General features: G+C 35.7%; 1 protein-coding gene across 4 annotated transcripts in view; it reads left to right on the top strand.

Moving 5' to 3' along the window:
• Positions 1 to 20991, top strand: part of ATAD2B (ATPase family AAA domain containing 2B) — a 194784-nt gene that overhangs the window by 114061 nt on the left and 59732 nt on the right. For all 4 annotated transcript variants that reach the window (XR_002824315.1, XM_004377559.2, XM_004377558.2 and 1 more), the window contains exons 16-18: positions 2460 to 2771; positions 5847 to 5982; positions 14588 to 14774. Coding sequence is in view for 3 of the 4 variants with exons in the window: in XM_004377559.2 (XP_004377616.1) it covers positions 2460 to 2771; positions 5847 to 5982; positions 14588 to 14774 (635 nt within the window). In the remaining variant the exon portion in view is untranslated. The remainder of the gene's footprint in view (positions 1 to 2459; positions 2772 to 5846; positions 5983 to 14587; positions 14775 to 20991) is intronic.

Below are 20991 nucleotides of genomic sequence, written 5' to 3'. Positions count from 1 at the left end.
TTTTAACTTAGGCTTTTGTAGGACAGTGTAGTATGTTCAATAACTGTGTATATACTTTTAATGAAGAAAAAGAAATATGATTGTTTATATTGTTTAAAGATGGTAGTTTATTCTTTACTTCTTCTGATGTGGAGGACAGAATTCACATGCTTTAATCACACCCATGATCATTTTATTAGCTGCTTATAACTTTGAGCTGGTGTTTATGCTTATTTTGTTGAACTAATGTAACAGATATGTGTGCCACAGGAAAGATAATTTTTTTCAGGTTTATTTATTGAGAAATGGAAAATAAAATGAGGGCCCAATGGTAAATCTGGTTAATGTGAAGACTAGTAGATTACTGTCGTGAGACAGTGTTAATGCTTAATCTGTTGATAGGTTTCTGAATTAATTTCTTAGAGGTGATGTTAGGCTTTCCCTTAACTCTGAATAAATCTTACTTAAATAATTCAATATTTTTCTCTGTTTTTCATAATTCTCATTGATAGGTTTGCTCACAATGAATAAGTTGGTTTAAAAAGAAAAGAATTTAGATTTCTTAGAAAAAGATTAAAAGCCCAATAGATATAATTTATCCACTTTATAGCAGTTTTACCTTTCCAGACTACAACCTTTTAGTTACAGTAACCTTCTCTTTTCATGCATTCTTCTACTCAGCAAATATTTATTGGATATCTACTGTGTGCAAGGCATTGTTCTAGGTGTTTGAGATACATTACAGGTGGTCCCCGACTTAAGGCAGGGTTCTGTTACAATATCTCTGTCATAAGTCACTTCTGACGAAAGTTCAATACCTCTTTTTTGTTGTTGTTGTTTTCGTTATAATTGCCTTTTATTACCAGTATCTTTATAAATCCTATCTTTATTTGTCTTTGGGGGTTGGAAACATTACATATAAACTTACAGATATATTTTAACATTGTATGTAGTACGTATTACTAATGATACCGATACTTAAAAAAGAAAGAAACGAACCAGATGGTCGTAAATGTAGTTCGTCGTAAATCGAATACGTTGTAAGCTGGGGACTACCTGTAGTGAACAAAACAGACAAAGATCTTTACCCTCCCAGAGCGCAAATTGTAGTGGGGGGTAAGCAGACGATAAATATAATAGGTAAATGATATAGTATATTAGAAGGTGGTAAGTGCATGGACAAAAAAAGAAGCAGGGTAAGGAAAATCTTTCTGTTATTTGTAGGTTATGATTATTAATAGGATCATATGCCCTACTACTAATCAGAATATAGTTAATTATAGACTATGTGAGTGACTTGCATTTTGGTTTATATGATTTTGTCTCTTGATATCCCTTGATGTTCTTTTTCTGCCAGTTAGTCTGGGCCTACTTCTTCTCAGCTCGTAGTTTTCTTGCCTAATCACCATTTTTATTTCAGTATTTAAGTGTTCCACAAGGTCATTGTGAGATATAAAGAGATAAATGAACCTAATATCGCCCCTTGAGGAGCTTAGGGACTAATAATTTGTATCTAGTTTGAGTAGTTCCCCCTGCTGGCATGAGTGCTAAAGGTGACCAAAATCAAGTTTCAGTGATGATATAAAAAACCAAATGGCTAGTTTGAGGTTCCCCCCGCCCCACCTTTTTTGTGGTAAAGACCTAACAGTTCAGTGTTTTTTTATATGTACTTGTTACTCAGATGAATGAAATGATTTAAAAGCATAAGAGATTTGTTCTGTTATTTAGCTGCATAATCAGTTAAATATGGATAGTGGACAATACCTCGTGTTGTTACAGTCTTTAGAGCTAGATTATTAGTCATTTGAAGCTAAAAATATGTATAAAAGTGAAGTTAGTGTGGAAAATCAATGAAAATATTTTTAACGTTCCTGTTTCCTTTACTGCTTTTGGAACTTTAACAGGCGAATTACAAATTCAAGTTATAATTTTGAGGGAGTGAATGTTAACTTACGTAGTGGGTTGAACTCAGGGTTGGTGATAGAACAGCTCTACTTTTGAAGTTTTTGCCTTTATACTGCTTTGTACGACTCCTTGGTATGTATTTAGAAACTAGTAATATTAGAAAAAATATTTTGTTTGTAAACTTAATGTCATGGGAACTAATGATGGGAAATTTTGACAAAGAATTGAGATGAAACTATTGTTCTTTTAAAACCTTCCCTGAAGAAAGTTGTACATTGTAATCAGTGGTTTTGACACATGATACATGACTTATTTTGTTTTAATATCATTAGTTCATGTTTATGTTAATTTAAAATATTCAAAACGTTTTCAGTTTTAGTGAGTATTTAGCCCTTAATTCACTAACTTTATTGGGTAATTTTAAATGATCAATTTTCATTTTGTTGATAAAATTACACATAACTGTTGATTAAGTACTGGGTATTACTTTAGCTAAGAATGTGTGTGTTTGCAAAATGTAGTTGGCCTTGGAAGAATGAGCTAACCTTTATTATCCTTTTCTTTTTGTGCATTAGGCTACTGTGGAGCTGATATCAAGGCCCTGTGCACTGAAGCTGCCCTGACTGCCCTGCGGAGGCGTTATCCCCAGATTTATGCTAGCAGTCATAAGCTGCAGCTGGATGTTTCTTCAGTAGTGCTCAGTGCACAAGATTTTTATCATGCAATGCAGAATATTGTGCCTGCTTCCCAACGTGCTGTGATGTCTTCGGGGCATGCACTATCCCCCATCATAAGGCCACTGCTGGAAAGAAGCTTCAACAACATCCTAGCAGTCTTGCAAAAAGTGTTTCCTCATGCTGAAATTAGCCAGAGTGACAAGAAAGACGGTAGTATAAATTACTTATCTATATTGTTGTAATGAAAAAAGTACAGGTATAGTGAGTTTCCTCATAAGGTTATTTATGTGTCACTCTTTTGTATGTGCCACGAATATAGAAAGTATATTTCACTCACCATGGTCTGTTCCAGGCCTGGCATACTTCCTGGCATATGGTAGGTATCTGGTGAATGTTTGTAGAATGAGTTAATGAACGTATGTTCACTCTTGGGACATTCTGTCCATCTTATGTTGAAATGTTACTATTTTTAAGAAAAATTAACTGATAGTGATAGCTTACATTTATTTTATCATCATGAAGTCTTTGTATAGATTGTCATTTATTAATCCTCGTAACAGTTACATCAAGTAGGTACTCTTACTCTTTTTATTACATAGGAGACTGGGGAACTTGCAAAGGTAATTTAGCTTAAATAAGGTCACTCATTTAGTAAATTCTGAGGCCTGCATTCAAATCCATAGATTTGCCCAAAAAGGGCAAGCATGTTCTGTTGGAGGGGTTCAGGAAGAATTAGTAAAGGAGAGTTTTGAGATGTACCTTGAAATGATGAAAAATAGAAGGTGAGTGGGTATTCTAGGTAGATGGAGCATTTTAAACAGAGGAATGGAATTGAGAAAGATTGAGGCACATAAGCTATTGGTAAGGAAGTAAATAGGGATTTGGTTGTAGAGGGTCTTGAGTTCTAGCCTCAAGTTTGTTGTACTTTGGATCTGAGATAAAAACAGAAAAAAAACAAAAAAACCAAACCTGTTGCCGTCAAGCCAATTCAGACTCATTGTGACCATATAGGACAGAGTAGAACTGCCTCATAGGGTTTCCAGGGAGAGGGTGGTAGATTCAAACTGCTGACCTTTTGGTTAGCAGCCTGAGCTTTTAACCACTGTGCCACCAGGGCTCCAGAAATAGAAGGCTACCTTTAAAAATGTCAATTTGTTTACCCAAAAAAAAAAAAAAATTCAAATTAGGTTGATATACTAATCAAAGTAAAGCCCGTGAACTTTGAAGCATAAGTAATGTGTTTTAATTATTTTATTTTCCCCAGTTCCTTGCACCTTGTTTGGCATGTAGTCTGCACCTAATAGAAAATTGTTCAATATGTTAACACTAAAAGTATATATGATAAAAATCATGAATATTCAATGAATTTTACTGTCACTGTGAATAGCTTTTTCAGAAACTTTAATTTCTTAGAGCTATACTCACATGATGGAATTGACTCCATGGCAGCGGGTTTGGTTTTGGTTTATACTCACATAAGGAGTCCTGAGTGGCACAAATGGTTAAGAGCTTGATTACTAGCCAATAGGTTGGTGGTTCAAACCCACCAAGAGGCACCTCGGAATACAGACCTGGTGATCTGCTTCTGAAAGATCACAGCCTTGAAAACGCTATGGAGCTGTTCTACTCTGCAGCCACCTGGTAGCCATGAGTTGAAGTTGACTTGACGGCAACCAACAACAACAGCAATATACTTACGTGAAACACTGTGATTCTTCAGTCTAGCAAATAGAGAGGAGAACAAATATTTTATTGAGTATCTAGGAGCCCTGGTGGCACAGTGGTTAAGAGCTTGGGTGCTAATCAAAAGATGGGCAGTTCGAATGCACCAGCTGCTCCTTGGAGACCCTATGGGGCAGTTCTGCTCTATTCGATACAGTTGCTATGAGTCGAAATCGACTCAGCGGCAACAGGTTTGGTTGTTGTTTTTTTTGTATTTATGAACTAGACACTATGCCACAAATTGTACATTTCTTATCTCTCAATTTCATAACTGGGAATATATTTCTTTCCCCAAAATTTCACAATAGTTTTAAAGATGTCCCCTTTAGAAAATCATAAAAATCTCACCTTCTCTTCTGAGCTCTTAAGATAGCCTTTATCTCCATTTGAGAATTACATTTTATGACATTATTATCTGTGTTTTCTTATAATTATTTTCCATAAGTATAAAGTATGCTTTAGTTCCATTTTTTTTTCTAGTTAATGACATGTACCAGTGGATAAGAGAAACCAAATCTTATTTTGATTTTTAATATATTAAAAAAAATTTTTTAGATAGATTATTCTGGTTATTTTTGGTCTTTAATATTTTTCTTAGGCAAGTATTCTTTCCTTGTTATGAAATTACCACTCAAAAGATATTATTTTCTGGATTAATTCTTAAAATGTTAGTTGTAATAAATATTGAGATTTAAAATCTGTAACTATATCAGCCACTGAGATCTGCATCTACTGCACAATTCAGTGTCTCACTTTAGAAAACATACCTCCATTTTTTTCTTTGTTTTTTGGGAAGGATATGATTTCTGTCCATATTAATTCTACCCTGAGTCTATTACATGTGTAGTATTGCTTTTTTTTGGAATGACTTGGCACTTTTGATGTGTACATGTGTGATACAGCTATTAACACTTAAAGATGTAGTCCAGGTACATTTTTAAGTATTATGCTCTCAGTAGGAATTTTGGTTCCGTTTAGTCCAGTGAGTAGGAACTTAAGAACTATATACAGCCAAATGCTACTTGAATGAGTGCCTTTTTAAGATTGGCTTTGTTTTAACTGAATTCCTGACTTCATCTTAACTAGACTAGGTTTTCCTTGAAAAGGCTTGTGTGTGGACTATTTGAAAAATAAGGGCAAATTTGCTTTTGTAAGAACTGGTCATGACTCAACTACCCTATTAACTAAGAAACAAAATATCTTTTATAAAATGGACCCTTTTTGGCCAAAATTAACTCAGAGATTTTTAATATGTAGGTGGATAAAAATTTTATTAGTGCCACTTCTTTTCCAGACTGGTTGCAGTTAGTCAGTGAAGTCTACCAAATTACATCTTATAACACTTAAGTAGATAGTCTGTAAAGGTGAAAGAATTAACATTAATTTCATTTGTAAAGTATTCAGAATACTGTAGTTGTCAATTTGTCTAGTAAATCTGTATTAGTTGATAAATTGTTAATTTTACTGGATTTGTACTCCAGTTTTTCTTAGCTTTGGTAGAACACTAATATTAAAGAACTTTATAAACCTCATAACCTTTGGGATTTTTTTTTTTTTGAACAGATATAGAAGCTCTACTTTTAGATGATAGTGAAGATGAGAATGCTTTATCAATTTTTGAGACCAGTTGTCACTCAGGATCACCAAAGAAACAGTCATCAGCTGCTGCTGTACATAAATCCTACCTTCATTTTACAATGTGAGTATTTAATTTCTTTCAATTTAGAGTGATTTTTGCTACTTTATAGCTAGAATTATAGTACATATTTGCTTATTTTACCTTGGGAACTTCATCTGTTTTTCTGTTGTCTGGATACATTCTGGGAAACTATATATACTTTTTTGTGTGGTATTAATTAGTTTGTCGATCAACTACTTTAGATATTTTCTTCCCCCCAGCAAGGAGAATCTGTTGACTACAGTTTACTGTTTTTTAATGTGACAGCGTGATTTTTTTTGTTGGGGCGTGGGCGGCAGAAAAGAATTACCGTTAGAAAGTCAACCCCTGCCCCCAATTTTAGTGCTTTTTTATTTGAATTAAAATTGACAGAAATGAAATATTTACCAGGATTTAAGAGTACTTTAAGTTATAGTATGTTTCAGGTGATAATTTAGGGACTCTTAAAGAGTTTTTAAATTAGAAATTGCTCAGAAATTAAACAAGTAACTTCTGATTCTGCAAAACCTCATTAATTTACACTTCCCTAATTTTGATTTTATGGTTATTCTATTTACATTTGCCTTGTCACTACTATATTAAAGCAGCTTTTGCTGTGCCCTTAATAGGTAAACAAGTTTAGTGTGAATGTAATTTTAAACTAAATACTAACAGCATCATCACTTGTATTCACATAATTAGTATGATAGTTAAAAGGCCATAATGCTTCAGTTAGTAGGTCTAATAACGTTTCTATTAGAAGAAGCAGGATTGTGTGTACTTTTAAGTAATTTTTCTTTAGAGATATTTTGCACAAATTTAAATCTTCAAGTTGAACTGAAGTGTTTCCCCAAGTAAGTTTTGGTGAATTGTTACAAAGTTAGATTTGATTATTTGCATGATAACCCTTTTTGGGTTAAAAATGAAGCTAATTTACTTTCATACATTCTCTTTTCTTTTTTTCCCCCATTGGAAATACCTTTTTTCTTTTTCTTTATTGTGCTTTAGATGAAGGTTTACAGAGCACACTAGCTTCTCATTAAACAATTAATACACATATTGTTTTGCGACATTGGTTGCCAACCCCAGGACATATCAACACTCTCCTGTTCTTGACTTTGGGTTCCTCATTATCAGCTTTCCTGTCCCCTGCTGCCCTCTCGTCCTTGCCTCTGGGCTTGTGTATCCATTTAGTCTAGTTTTGTTTTATGAGCCTGTCTGATCTTTGTCTGAAGGGTGAACCTCAAGAGTGACTTCAGCTAAAAGGGTGTCACTTGTATGGCTCATTTTGATTTAGCTTTTCTAAAGGAATTAGTTTAATTTTAACTTCTTTCACATATGTTTTTCTAGTTCATTGATTTAATAGTGACTTTCATTTATTAGCCAGCTATATCCAAGAACACTTTTTTTTAGTCATTTTCATAATATTCATACATTTATCCTTTTATTTACATACCCACACATTTGTCCAAATTTTATGTGTTTACTGTATGCCAAGCAGTGTACTAGATGCTGAGAAGATAAGCATGAGTAAGATACAAAGTAGTTTTCTCCCTGGAGATGTTTGTGCTGTTGGGAGTGACACACATTGCTATATAGCTAAAGTGCTATGAAAGCAGAATTAAGAAATTTCCATTGGGGAGCCCAGGAAGGCTTCACAGAAGAAATGGTGACATTTGCTGGCTTTTTGAGTATGAAGGGATGGGAATTAGCATTTGAGTACTTACACAAACTAGACATTATGCTAGGGTTGGTGCTTTATATACAGTAGTACATCTAAGCCTCCCAACAATCCTGTAGCATTTGTGATATCATCATTTTATAGATGAGGAAAGTGAAGCACAAAGAAGTTAATTGCCCATGATCATGCTGTTAGTAGGTGCAGAGCCATGCTCTGTGCTGTTTGTTTCCTGGGATAATTTTCTTTCTATTATACTATGTGGCTTCCAAATTGATTTCTGAGCTTAATAGGTAGAGAGGAAATTGTATTGCTTCTTTGGGTAATTTGGGCCAGTATGATTTTTCATATTCTCCAGTGAGAACATACTTTAGAATAAAAGCCCTTAATAAGGGCTACATACGGTTTTTTGTTGTTTTTTGCTTTGATTTGGTTTTCTATTTGAGTGACATACTTTAGCATGCCAGATTAATGTAAAAAAGATGCTAGGCAAGTAGAAAGCATGACTTAATGCTTGTCTCCAGTCACATTAGCCAGAGTGTTGCTGGTGGGTTTCTTTTTCTGGGAATAGTCTCCTAAAACAATGTTGACAACTTCTTTCAGATTTAACTTTGTTAAAGTTCTCGTGCTCCCACTTCCATAGTCTCTCTGTGCATACAGATGAACTCACACAGTATGAAATTGTATCCTCCTATACAGTTGTTATAATATAACTTGCTTTTTTATCTACTCTGTTGGAAATATTATTTCATATCAGCGTATGTTTAATATTCTTTTAAAATTGCAGCTTAGTATTTTCTTTTATAGATGTTCCATAATGTATAAAATCTGATTGATGAAAATTGAAGTTTTCAGCTCCTCTTTTATAAACAGTGCTGTGGTATGTTTCTAAATATACATCTTTACACCCTTACCTGACTCAGACCTAAGGGCAAATTTTGAGAACTACGACTGCTGTGTCAAAGGGTATATTCGTTTAAAAAACTTGATACACGCTGTTCAGATGCCTTCCAGGAAGACCGTACTAATTTACATATTCATTACTAATTTATGAGATTGCCTCCTTTCCTATACCCATGTCAACTCTTGAGCACTGTTGTGTTTTTAAATCTTTACCAACCAGATAGGTGAAAACAGTCTCTTCTTATTTGAGTCATTCATTTGTTCATTTATTCATTCAAATATTTTTTAAGTGCACATCATGTGATTGACATTGTCATAGGTGCTTGGAATATATCAGTAAACAAAATGCACTAAGATCCCTGCCCTCTTAAAGCTTACGTTTTAGTGGAAGGAGACAAACAAAAACTTAATAAATAAATAGTACGTTAGAAGATAAGTGCTATAAACAAAATGTAGAGAGTGGTAAGAGGTAAGGGAGTCGTAGGAGTGGATGAGTTGCAGAACATCATTGTACCAGATACGTTTTGGCATATTTTGTTATTAGTTGCCATTGAGTTAGCTCTGACTTGTGGTGACCTTATGTATAATAGAACAAAATGTTGCCCAGTCCTGTGCCATCTTCACAATCTTCGGTATGTTTGAGTCGTTTGTTGTGGCTATTGTGTCAGTCCATCTCATTGAGGATTTCCCTCATTTTTGCTGACCCTCTACCAAACACGATGTCCTTTTCTAGCTACTGACGTGTCCAAAGTAAGCAAACTGAAGTTTCACCATCCTCTCTTCTAAGGAGCATTCTGGTTGTATGTTTTTCTAAGATTGACTTGTTCTTTTGACAGTCCATGGTGCATTCAGTATTCTTCGACAACACCACAGTTAGAATGCATCCGTTTGTTCTTCTTGTTTTCCTTTTTCATTGTCCAGCTTTGTCGTGCATATGAGGCGATTGAAAAGACCATTGCTTGGGTCAGGTGCACCTTAGTCATCAAACTGACCTCTTTGCTTTTAAAACTTTGAAGAGGTCTTTTGTAGCAGATTTGACCAGTGCAGTAACCTCATTTGATTTGACTGCTACTTTAGGAACGTTGATTGTCAATCCAAATGGGATGAAATCGTTGACAACTTCCAAGTTTTTGTCCATTTATCATGATGTTGTTTATTGGTCCAGTTGTGAGGATTTTCATTTTCCTCACATTTAAGTGTAATCCGTAGTGAGGCTGTAGTCTTTGACTTTCATCAATAAGTGCTTCAAGTTGTCTTCATTTTCAGCAAGCAAGTTGTATCATCTGCATATTGCAGGTGGTTAATGAGTCTTCCTCCGATCCTAATGCCGCGTTGTTTTTCATATAGTCCGGCTCCTTGGATTCAGCAAACAGATGGAAAAAGTGAAAGGGTAAAACCCTGTCACACATCCCTTTTCCAATTTTAAACCTTTGGCATATTTAGAATTGCCAAATAAAATTCAGAAAAGTTGTAATTTTTCCACTTCCACTAGTCTTTTAGAATGCCAGTTTTCCCATCTTCTACTCACTAGTAATGGGTATTAAAATTAATTTTTAGTTTATCAACCTAACAGGTAAAAGATGTTTCTTTATTATTTTATATATATTTTCTTAATTTTTCATCTCTGTTAATGACTACTAAATCTTTCTCTTTTTTTTTATTATGATTTAGGTGAAGGTTTACAGAGCAAGTTAGTTTCTCATTAAACAGTTAATACGCATATTGTTTTGTGACATTAGTTGCCAACCCCATGATGTGTCAACACTCTCCCCTTCTCGACCTTGGGTTCCCTATTACCAGCGTTCCTGTCCCCTCCTGCCTTCTCGTCCTTGCCCCTGGGATGGTGTGCCCATTTAGTCTTATTTTGTTTCATGGGCCTGTCTAATCTTTGGCTGAAGGATCAACCTCAGGAGTAACTTCAGTACTGAGTTAAAAGGGTGTCTAGGGGCAATGCTCTCAGAGTTTCTCCAGTCTCTGTCAGACCAGTGAGTCTGGTCTTTTTTTGTTAGTTTGAATTTTGTTCTACATGTTCCCCCAGCTCTGTCCAGGACCCTCTAGTTTTCTCAGAGCAGTTGGTGGTGGTAGCTGGGCACCATCTAGTTGTTCTGGACTGAGTCTGGTGGAGGCTATGGTAGTTGTGGTCCATTAGTCCTTTGGACTAATCTTTCCCTTATGTCTTTGGTTTTCTTCATTCTCCCTTGCTCTAGATAGAGTGAGACCAGTGGACTATCTTAGATGGCTGCTCACAAGCTTTCAAGACCCCAGATGCTAATCACCAAAATAGGATGTAGAACATTTTCTTTATAAACTGTGTTTTGCTAATTGAGCTAGATGTCCTCCAAGACTATGGTCCCCAGCCCTCAGCCCAGTAATTCTGTCCCTCAGGGAGTTTGGATCTGTCTATGAAGCTTCCGTGACCTTGCCTTGGTCAAGTTGTGCTGACTTCCCCAGTATTGTGTACTTTCTCACCCTTCACCCAAATTACCACTTATCTATTGTCTAGTTAGTGTTTTTCTCTCCCCATCCCTCCCCTCCCTCGTAACCATCAAAGATTGTTTGTTACTGTGTATAAACCTTTTCATGAGTTTTTATAATAGTGATCTGTTATGGATTGAATTGTGTCCCCCCAAAATTATGTGTGTCAACTTGGCTAGGCCACAATTGCCAGTATTGTGTGATTGTCTACCATTTTGTCATCTGATGTGATTTTCCTATGTGTTGCAAATCCTGCCTCTATGATGTTAATAAGGCAGGATTAGAGACAGTTATGTTAATGAGGCAGAACTCAATCTATGAGGTTAGGTTGTATTTTAAGTCAGTCTCTTTTAAGATATAATAGAGAGAATGAGCAGAGAGACAGGGGAACCTCATACCACCAAGAAAGAACTTCAGGAGTAGAGCGCATTTTTTGGACCTGGGGTCCATGCTTTGAAAAGCTCCTAGACCAGGGGAAGACTGATGACAAGGACCTTCCCCCAGAGCCAACAGAGAGAGAATGCCTTCCCCTGGAGCTGGCACCCTGAATTAGGGATTCTAGCCTCCTAGATTATGAGAAAATAAATTTATCTTTGTTAAAGCCATCCACTTGTATTTCTGTTATAGTAGCAGTAGATAACTAAGACATGGTCTCATACAGTATTTACCCTTTTGTGATTGACTTATTTCGCTTAGCATAACGCACTCCAGATTCATCCATGTTGTGAGATGTTTCACAGATTTATCATTGCGTAGTATTCCGTTGTGTTTATTACCATAGTTTGTTTATCCATTAATCTGTTGATGAGCACTTGGGTTGTTTCCATCTTTTTACTATTGTGAATAATGCTGCAATGAACATGGGTAAGCATATGTTTATTCATGGGACGTCTCTTATTTCTCTAGGATATATTTCTAGGAGTGGGATTGCCAAATCTCTTTCTTAAGCCTAGATTACTCTTGAGCTTCAGACCCTGACCAGTTGGCTATCTCCCCTTTGCTGTACCACAGATCTTTCAGCATATAACTGTACTCCATCCCCCTTCTCTTCCTGTGAGTCTTTTATTTGGAATGGCATCATCATTGTACATTCAGGTGTCCCAGCTAAAATTAGACATCATCCTTAATGCATTTCCCCTCCTTTCTGTATCCAGTGAATGACCAAGTCTTATTGATTTTTCTCACTAAATAAGTCTGATCTCAGCCTGTAATTTCTCACCTCCTCTGATACTATTCTTGTCTAGGCTATCATTTTTCATCTCATGCTTGCTTGGATTATTACAGCAGACCCCTAACTGGTCTTCTTTCCTCCTGTTTTTCCTTCTTTTAAAAACTTTTCCCATACTGAGCTAGCATTGTCTTCCCAAAACCTGTATCTGATTGTGTTGCTCTCCTCGCTTAAGTAGCTTAACGCCTCTCCATTGCCTTCAATATTAGTTCCAGACTTTAACATGGCTCTTCATTGTCTGACTCTCCTTCCTTCTTCCCCACCTCAACCTTACGCTTCTCCTTGTCCTGAAAGAAACTGGCTATATGAACTATGTAAATTGCCCCAAAGGGCCATGCTCTTTCAAGCATCTGTTCCTTTATACATCTTACTGTGTGTTTTTTTTTTTTAATTAATCCTTTTTACCCCCTAATCTGTTGAGTTTCTGCTTTGGTAACACTTTCCCAGTAAAGACTTCTTTTAACTCCTTACTGGTGTCCCATAGTACCTTTTACTTAATACCAATGAATTATAGTAATCTGTATATTTCCTTTTTCCACTATATACCAATTAATTATGAGTTCTGTGATAATACTGGTGTTGTTGTATACCTAGGGCTGAGGTATTCGGCATAGGAGACATTCTACAAATGTTTGTTAAATGAATGAACATTTTAAAAATGCTTGTTATATACTTCTATTTTTTTTTTTAAATTTTGTGTTTATGTTCTTTGTCTCTAGGGGTATTGTTCAACACTATGTGCATAGAAGTGTTAAACCCTTTTTTCCCTATTTATGCCAAATTCTTTGTCTCGTTTGGCTGTTGACCGTTTAGTACAGATTGTAATTTCAATAGATTTTTATGAGTTAAAAATCTATGAATCTTTTGTTGTTTTCTTGTTTCCGTGTTTAAAAAGTTCTACCCATAGTTATATACTTTTTATCCTAACTTTAAAATTTTTAAAATTTTGGGTTTTAACCTACCTAAAATTGATTTTGTTGGTGCTGCAAAATGAGAATCTGAATCCTCTTTACTTTTTTTTTAACACCACTTATTTTATAATCCACCCCTGTTGTTTTTTTTAAAAGTTTATTATTTTGTATACAATTCTTTCAATTTCTCTGATTTGTTTCTCGAGTTTCCTATTCTGTTCCACTGATCTGTTTCTTTGGTGTATTCTACGTTCTATTAATAATTGTTATTCTGTAATATATTTCAATATCAAGTAGGACAAGTCTTAACATAGTGGTTTAGAATTTGGACTTTACAATCATATGGACCTGAATTAGAATTTGAACTCTGACTTGTAGTCGTACAATCTTGAACATGTCCTTAACCTCTTTGAGCCTTGGTTTCTTACTTGAATTGTTTTAAATGTACAAAATAAAATGTGTGTGTTAAGAAGAATTGACATCTTTATATAATCTCTGTGTTCAGGGTCATGATACATTTTTGTATAATTTCATTCTTTTCTTGCTAAGATTATTTTGATACTGTTTGATACTGTTTGTTTTACCTTTTGTATTGTTTTTGCAGTTTTGAATAGGATCTCCTTTCCTTCCTTATATCTTCAGTTGTTATTGATGGTGTTTAGGAAATCTATTGATTTTTCCAATTTTGTCTTAAGTCCTGGTAGCTGGTAGATTTTGATAGTTATTAGTTGATTGTTTTGAATTTTCTAATGGATAATCATATCCTTTACAAGTACCAGTTTTTTCCCTTTTCCTTAGAGCTCCATTTTTAATTTGCTTTATTCTTACTGCATTGTCTAGAAATTCCAGGACAGCACTATCAACATAGTAGATAGACTTACTTCGTTTATCATTTTAATGGTGCTGTAGAATCTTGAATACAAGTTGAGTTGGGTTTAATATATTTTTCTAAACTTGCCTTTTCTAGTGTAGGACTTTAGATGTCATGTATTAAGGTAAGAACAGTTTAGCTTTTTTCTTTTTAACAAACAAAATTTGCTCATTGAAAAAGTGCTACATTTTGAATAATCTTAAGATCTGCTTCTTTACTGGAGAAATAGGATTCTTAACATTTCACCTTGGATAATTGATAACTAATGATGCTTAGTGTCTGAAGCATTTTCTAAGTTAATGTATGTTGTATAATAGGATGTATACCCAGGTATTTTTATTTTGTTTTAGAATGGATTTTCATACTTTTACGTATTGGTTATTCGTATGATCAGAAGTATCGGCATTTTAAAACCATAATTAATGAAAACATATTTCAGTGTACTTAAAAAATAAGAACGATAAGAAGGTTTTATGAATTTGGAGTTACGTTCTTTTAATATAAATATTTTTGCCTACTATTTCATATTAATATTCAGGAATGTATGGTTTTGAAATAATTATGTCTTACGTGTATTACAGGTCACCATACCACCAGCCAACCTCCTACAGGCCAAGATTATTGCTGTCTGGAGAACGAGGCTCAGGTCAAACTTCTCACCTTGCTCCAGCACTTTTGCACACTCTAGAAAAATTCTCTGTGCACAGACTAGATCTCCCAGCACTTTATTCAGTTAGTGCCAAAACACCTGAAGAATCATGTGCACAGGTAGGTTTGTACCATGTCAGAATAATTCATCTGATTGCTTTCAAAAAACCTATTGCTGTTGAGTCGATTATGACTCATAGCAGCCCTGTAGGACAGAGTAGAACTGCCCCATAGGGTTTCCAAGGCTGTAATCTTTACAAAAGCAGACTGCTACATCTTTCTCCTGTGGAGCGGCATGTGGGTTCCAACTGCCGAACTTTCAGTTAGCAGCCAAGCGCTTAACCATTGCACCACCAGGACTCCTTCTTTTATTGCTTTAGATTCTGGTAAATACTAAGTGCAAGTGTGTAGTGTTTGTAGATAAGAGTTTTTCAAATAATGGTATTATATATTTCTAGGAGTTTGCCTATTTCCTCTAAATTATCTAATTTATTGATATACAGTTGTTCATCATATTTGCCTTTTTATTTCTGTGGCGTCAGTTGTAATGTCCCCGCTTTCATTTCTAATTTTAGGTATTTGCATCTTCTCTCTCTTTTTCTTTGTCAGATAGCTAAAGGTTTGTTGATATTATTGATTTTTTTTTAAAAAAAATAAACTTCTGATTTATTTGGTTCTATCTATTGTTTTTCTATTCTCTATTTCATTTATCTCTGCTATGTTCTTTGTTATTTACTTTTATCTAATAGCCTTGGGCTTATTTTTCTCTCTTTCTGGTTCCTTGAGTTATAAAGTTAGAGTATTACTTTGATATCTTTTTTTTTTTTATCTAGGTGTTTACCACTATTAATTTCCCTCTTAGCACTGCCTTTGCTCTGTCCCATAAGTTTTGATGATGTCATAAGAGTGATAACATGAATATTAACTTTTTGCTCGTTATTTATTAGCATTTTAATATTAAGGCAAAGGATCCTTTTGATGCATAATATTTTTTAAAGTGAACTCATTGATTCTTTTCATAATACTTGCATTAATGCTTCCTTCCTCCCCCAAGTTGTAATATCTTGTTTCTTGTATTAAAGTTTCATTAAGCATTGTAGAAAGGTAGCTTCTTTTCCCTTTTTCTGATCCTCTTTTCAAAATTGTGGATTTTGAGTCTTTCTGGAATTCTCTTTACTTACTGTTCTCTGAGTATATATCCTAGTAACCACTAGACTGGTTGCCATAGAGTCAATTCAGACTCATGGTGACCCCATGTGTTACAGAGTAGAATTGTTCTCCATAGGATTTTCAAGCCTGTGACCTTTCGGGAGCAGATCGCCTGGCTTTTCTTCCAAGGAATGTCTGGGTGGGTTCGAACCTCTGACCTTTCAGTTAGTGGTTGAGTACTTAACGTTTGCACCACCCAGGGACTCTTCTTCTAGCATCACTTCACTACTTATACACCTGTTCAAAGGTTTCTTTTCAAAGCCCATGGCCTGAATAAAAAGCTGTCTGCTAGTATGTTGCTCCAAGTTTTATACATTTAACTCATCCTGGTGATGAATATTTTCTAAGAACATTGATTTATATGTTTGCTTGTATTTTTCCATTTTAGTGACACAAAATCATTCTAGATTGTATGAAAGTATAGAGAATTATTTAGTACTATTTAAAATAAATCCAAGTGATTTAGTGGGAAAATATAAATTTAAAAAATTGACCTGAGAGGAGATAGAATCTAAACAGACATTAGTTGTGGAAGAACAAATTGAACATGTGTCAAAAAAGCACTGAACTCAGTTTCACAGGTGAAAGTATAAGATTATTTGATGCTATTAAAACTGTTCCAAAGCATAGAAAAAGAAGGAAAACTGCAAAGTTAGCAAAAACAATGCCAAATTTTTCAAAGAAATACTAAGAAAACTATTTCCCTTAGGCAATGATCATAAAGAAAATACTAGAGATGGAATATAGTATCACATCAAAAGAGTAATAATACCATTATTAAGCCATGCAAAATCAGTTTAGTTAGACATTGAAAGAGATAAATACTGGAAAGGATGCATTGAAAGTAGAAATATTTTCCTGGGCTATGATTGTTTATTTGGAAGTCTCAATATCAACTAAAAAATTATTAGGGGGAATAAGAGAATTTCATAAGGTGGCAATTTCAAATGGAATGTTCTGAAATCAATAATTTTCTTTTATAGAAACAATAAAAAGTTAGAAATCTACTGGCAGAAGAAGTCCCATTTAAAATAGCAAATAAGTATACCTTGGAATTAATTAATATTCAGGGTTTCAAAGAAGAACTAAAAATTTAGTTGAGTAGGACCACTGAAAAATAATGAAAACCTTTTTTAATTGCTATACTACACTTCTTTAATTCAGAGTGCTGTGCCAAATCTAATTGCCTATATTCAGATCTCAGTTACTTTGCTTATGACTTTGACCAAGTTGTTTAATGTCTTTGAGCCTTAATCTTGTCATCTGTGAAATGGAGTTAGTGGTACTTACATAAGTTGTGATTGCTGTGATTATTAACATAAGCTCATCAGATAGTCTTGGCACACAGTAAGTGCTCGGGGAAATGTTAGTTATAATCATGTTTATCACTGTTGCTACTACTGCTTTTAAAACAAATGGATGATAAGATACAAAATTTTAAAGCTGTGGGTTCTCCTCTAAGTCTGTAAATTAAGTGCAATGCCAGTTATAAGGGGAACTGAAAAAAAAAAAAAGATTCTGCATTTCTTCTAGAAAATAAATGTGAGAGACTAAGGAGAATTCTAAAAGAAAAGGTGTAATGAGGGAGCCCCAACAGATTTTTAAAGGTATTATAGAGCTATAGTAGTAAAGAATTTGTACCTGTGCAGGGATAGACAAAGTAAAAGAACAGAGGAGAGAATTCATATTTAGTCCTGTGTAGAAATGCGAATTTAGTATATGATGGTGATAATGACATTTCATATCAGTAGGTGTAAGAGATGGATTGTTAAATAAACTATCTCAGACAACTGGGGAAAAGAAGCTAGATTTCTACTTTTTTCTACAGTCCAAAAAATTTCTATATTGTCAGTAAAACTAAATGTACTGACAGAATTCACAAGGTCAATATATTTATGATCCTGAGTATGGGAAAACAATTTCTAAGTGTTGCACAAAAGCCAGAAACCATGAAGAAAGACACGAACAAATTTGACTGTACAAAAATTTAAAGTTACATATGGCAAAAAACATTCTTTAAATAAAATTAATAGACATTACCTGGGAAAAAGTGTATGTAACATACATGTCAAGAACAAGATTCCTGACTTCTGGGCAAAATGGTGCTATAGACAGAAACACCACGCTGTCCCTCCACAGCAAAGATCTGAAAAACTAAATCAAATAGAGACAAATGTCAGTCCTGAAACCCTGAGCATCAAATGAAGAGATAAAGAACTTAGCCAAGCACCAAATGGGATAAGAAACTGACAGAGAACAGAGAGCGAGGAGAGATATATGCAGAGGTCCCCTATCAGCTAACACAGCACAAATCTGCCATCTTGGACTCCTATCAGAGATTGACAAATGGGGTATGGGAAAGCATCTTCACGTAGCTTCCAGCAGGAGACAGAACAACTGGTAAACAGTGAGAAACGCTTTCCCACCCCTCACCCTTCTTCACCCCAACTCGGCCTCCTCTGCTTCTTGCGGCCACAGTCTCTTGGCTGGGAAGCACTGGCTTCACCTCGGTGCTGCTTGGATTCCACCCGCCTGCACTGGCTGGCTCCCTGAGTGCCATTTTTTGGCTGCTGGTGTTGCTTTTTTCTGCTTCTTTTGATTTCTTCCATACCTCTCACCACCTCCCCTGCCTTTCTTTCAAATACCTGGCTCCGTGTACCATCTTTCCTTCTTCCTGAAAGGCTGTGAAACGCTGCTCAACTATGAAACTGCTTCCCAGCCTGTGCCTCCATGCAGGTGGAATCTCCAGGGCTTTTTTTGATTTGTTTGTTTTGATTTGTTTGTTTGTTTTCTTTTTCTTTTCTTGGCTTGGGAGCCCCTTCTAGCCAGGCAATACTGCACAGCTTGGGAGCTAATCCCTTAGTCTGCGCAGATGCACGGTGGGATCCCTGCGGGCATTTCTTTTTTCCTGTTCGTTTTGTTTTCTTTTTCCCTTTTTGTCTTTCTTCATTTCTCAGTTTCTTGTCTCTCTATACTTACCTTCTCTTACTGTCTCCTGAATACCTGGCACTGTGTGACATCTCTACTCTTTGAAGCCAGGCTGTACTTCACGGCCTGGGGGCAACTTCCCCAGTCCTCGGCGCAGCACCGGTGGGATCCCTGGGGGCTTTGCTTTTTTTTTCCTCGAATTTTTATTCATTTTTTTTCTTTTACCTTTCTTTTTTCCTTTTTGTTTGTTTTCTCTATTTCTCAGTCTCTCATCTCTCCATTCCAACAGCAAGCTCCCTTAGCACTGTTTTTGTTTGTTCGTTTGAATGTTTTTGGCTCCTGTTCCTCTCCTCTCTCCTCTTCCCCTTACCCATCTTAGCTCCACACATCACAATCTCCTCCCTCCTTCCTGCCTACCTGCACCGTGCACTGAACATCACCCCCCCCAAGCAGCACAGGCATGGCCTACCGGAACCTACCCTGCACTAATTCCCAGCCCTCCCTGTCGGCCTTAGTATGTGCCACAAACAACCCACCCCAGCAACTCCCCTTCAGCTTGACCTGCCGTGCTGTACCATACCTGAGCAACTGACCTTGCCCATTGGACAAGGAGGCGAAAAGTATCGTGCCCACAGACGAGCAAACAACAAAGAACACCCAGCCCACCTGCTCAGACATAACCAAATAAAACAAAGAAGCAGGATGAAACAAACAAATCTACAATCAATAAGTGAGGAAACTAACCACTGAATGTTCTGAAGACAGCAAACAATATCAAAGCATTTACAAAAACAAGACAGGATGGTTTCTGTAGGTGTCGAAAATAAAACACCAGATGATTTTCCAGTAGAAGAAAAGGCACTAGAACTACCTGATAGGGAATTCAAATCTCTAATATTCAGAGCTGTCCAAGATTTGAAGCAAAAAGCAGACAAAAATGAGGAAGAAATAGACAAATTCATGGAAAATACAGGCAAAAAAAATTGGAAGAATTCAGGAAAATAATACAGGAACAAAATGCCGAAATAAATTCACAACTAGAAATCATACAAAAAACAACAATTAGAAATCCGAAAGATAAACAACAAAATTTCAGAAATGGACAGTGTCATAGAAGGGCTGAGGAGCAGGTTTGCAACAATGGAAGACAGAATCAGTGAAATTGAAGACAGACACTTGGAAATAACTCTGAGGAATAATCAGAAAAAAGAACGAAGAAAAATGAAGAAACCCTGAGAATTATGTGGGATACAATGAAAAGCAAAAATTTGCGAGTGATTGGAGTTCCACAGTAGGACGAGAAAATAGAAAACACAGAGAGGATCATTGAAGAACTGCTGACAGAAAACTTCCCCAATATCATGAAAGCTGAAAAGCCGACCATCCAAGAAGCTTAATGAACCCAATATAAGATAGACCCCAAAAGAAAATCTCCAAGGAATGTCATAATCACGCTCGCTAATACCATAGACAAAGAATCCTGAGAGCAACTCAAGAAAAACAAAAAGTCACAGACAGAGGAGAAACAGTAAGACTAAGCTCGGATTATTCAGCAGAAGCCATACAGACAAGAAGGCAATGGGATGACATATCTAAAACCTTGAAAGAAAAAAATTGCTAGCCAAGAATAATATATCCTGCAAAACTCTCGTTCAAATATGATAGTGAAATTGGGATATTTCCAGATAAACAGAAATTAAAGGAGTATGTAAAAACCAAACCAAACTTACAAGAATTATTAAAGCGAGTCCTTCGATCTGAGAACAAACAGCATCAGACCACAGGCTGAATCTAGGATGCAGGATTGTACCAGCCAGATACCAACCTAGGAAATGAACTCCCAAGGACTATCCAAAACCAAAAGAATTACAACAGGGAACCAGAGAGGTTAATCTGTAACTGTAACAACATCAGAACAATAAAAGAGGGAATAAACGATGTAGGTATAGAACCTTCTAATGGAGAGGAAGGCATGGTGATACCAAGTAATAATAGACTGCTTCAAACTTAGGAAGATAAGGGTAAATTTCACGGTAACCACAAAGAAAGTTAACAAACCTACTCATCAAAATAAACAGGAAAAACATAAAGTCTCAGTAGAAAAACAAAAGAAATGAAAAAAAAAAAAAATCCACAAATCAACGGAATTCAGCACAGGAGAGTAAGAGGAACAAAGACGACGTCAGCACCACAAAAAAAA

The sequence above is a fragment of the Trichechus manatus genome, unplaced genomic scaffold (assembly GCF_000243295.1).
Source record: "Trichechus manatus latirostris isolate Lorelei unplaced genomic scaffold, TriManLat1.0 scaffold00052, whole genome shotgun sequence".
NCBI classification, from domain to species: domain Eukaryota; kingdom Metazoa; phylum Chordata; class Mammalia; order Sirenia; family Trichechidae; genus Trichechus; species Trichechus manatus.
This window is presented reverse-complemented; position numbering and strand designations above follow the sequence as displayed.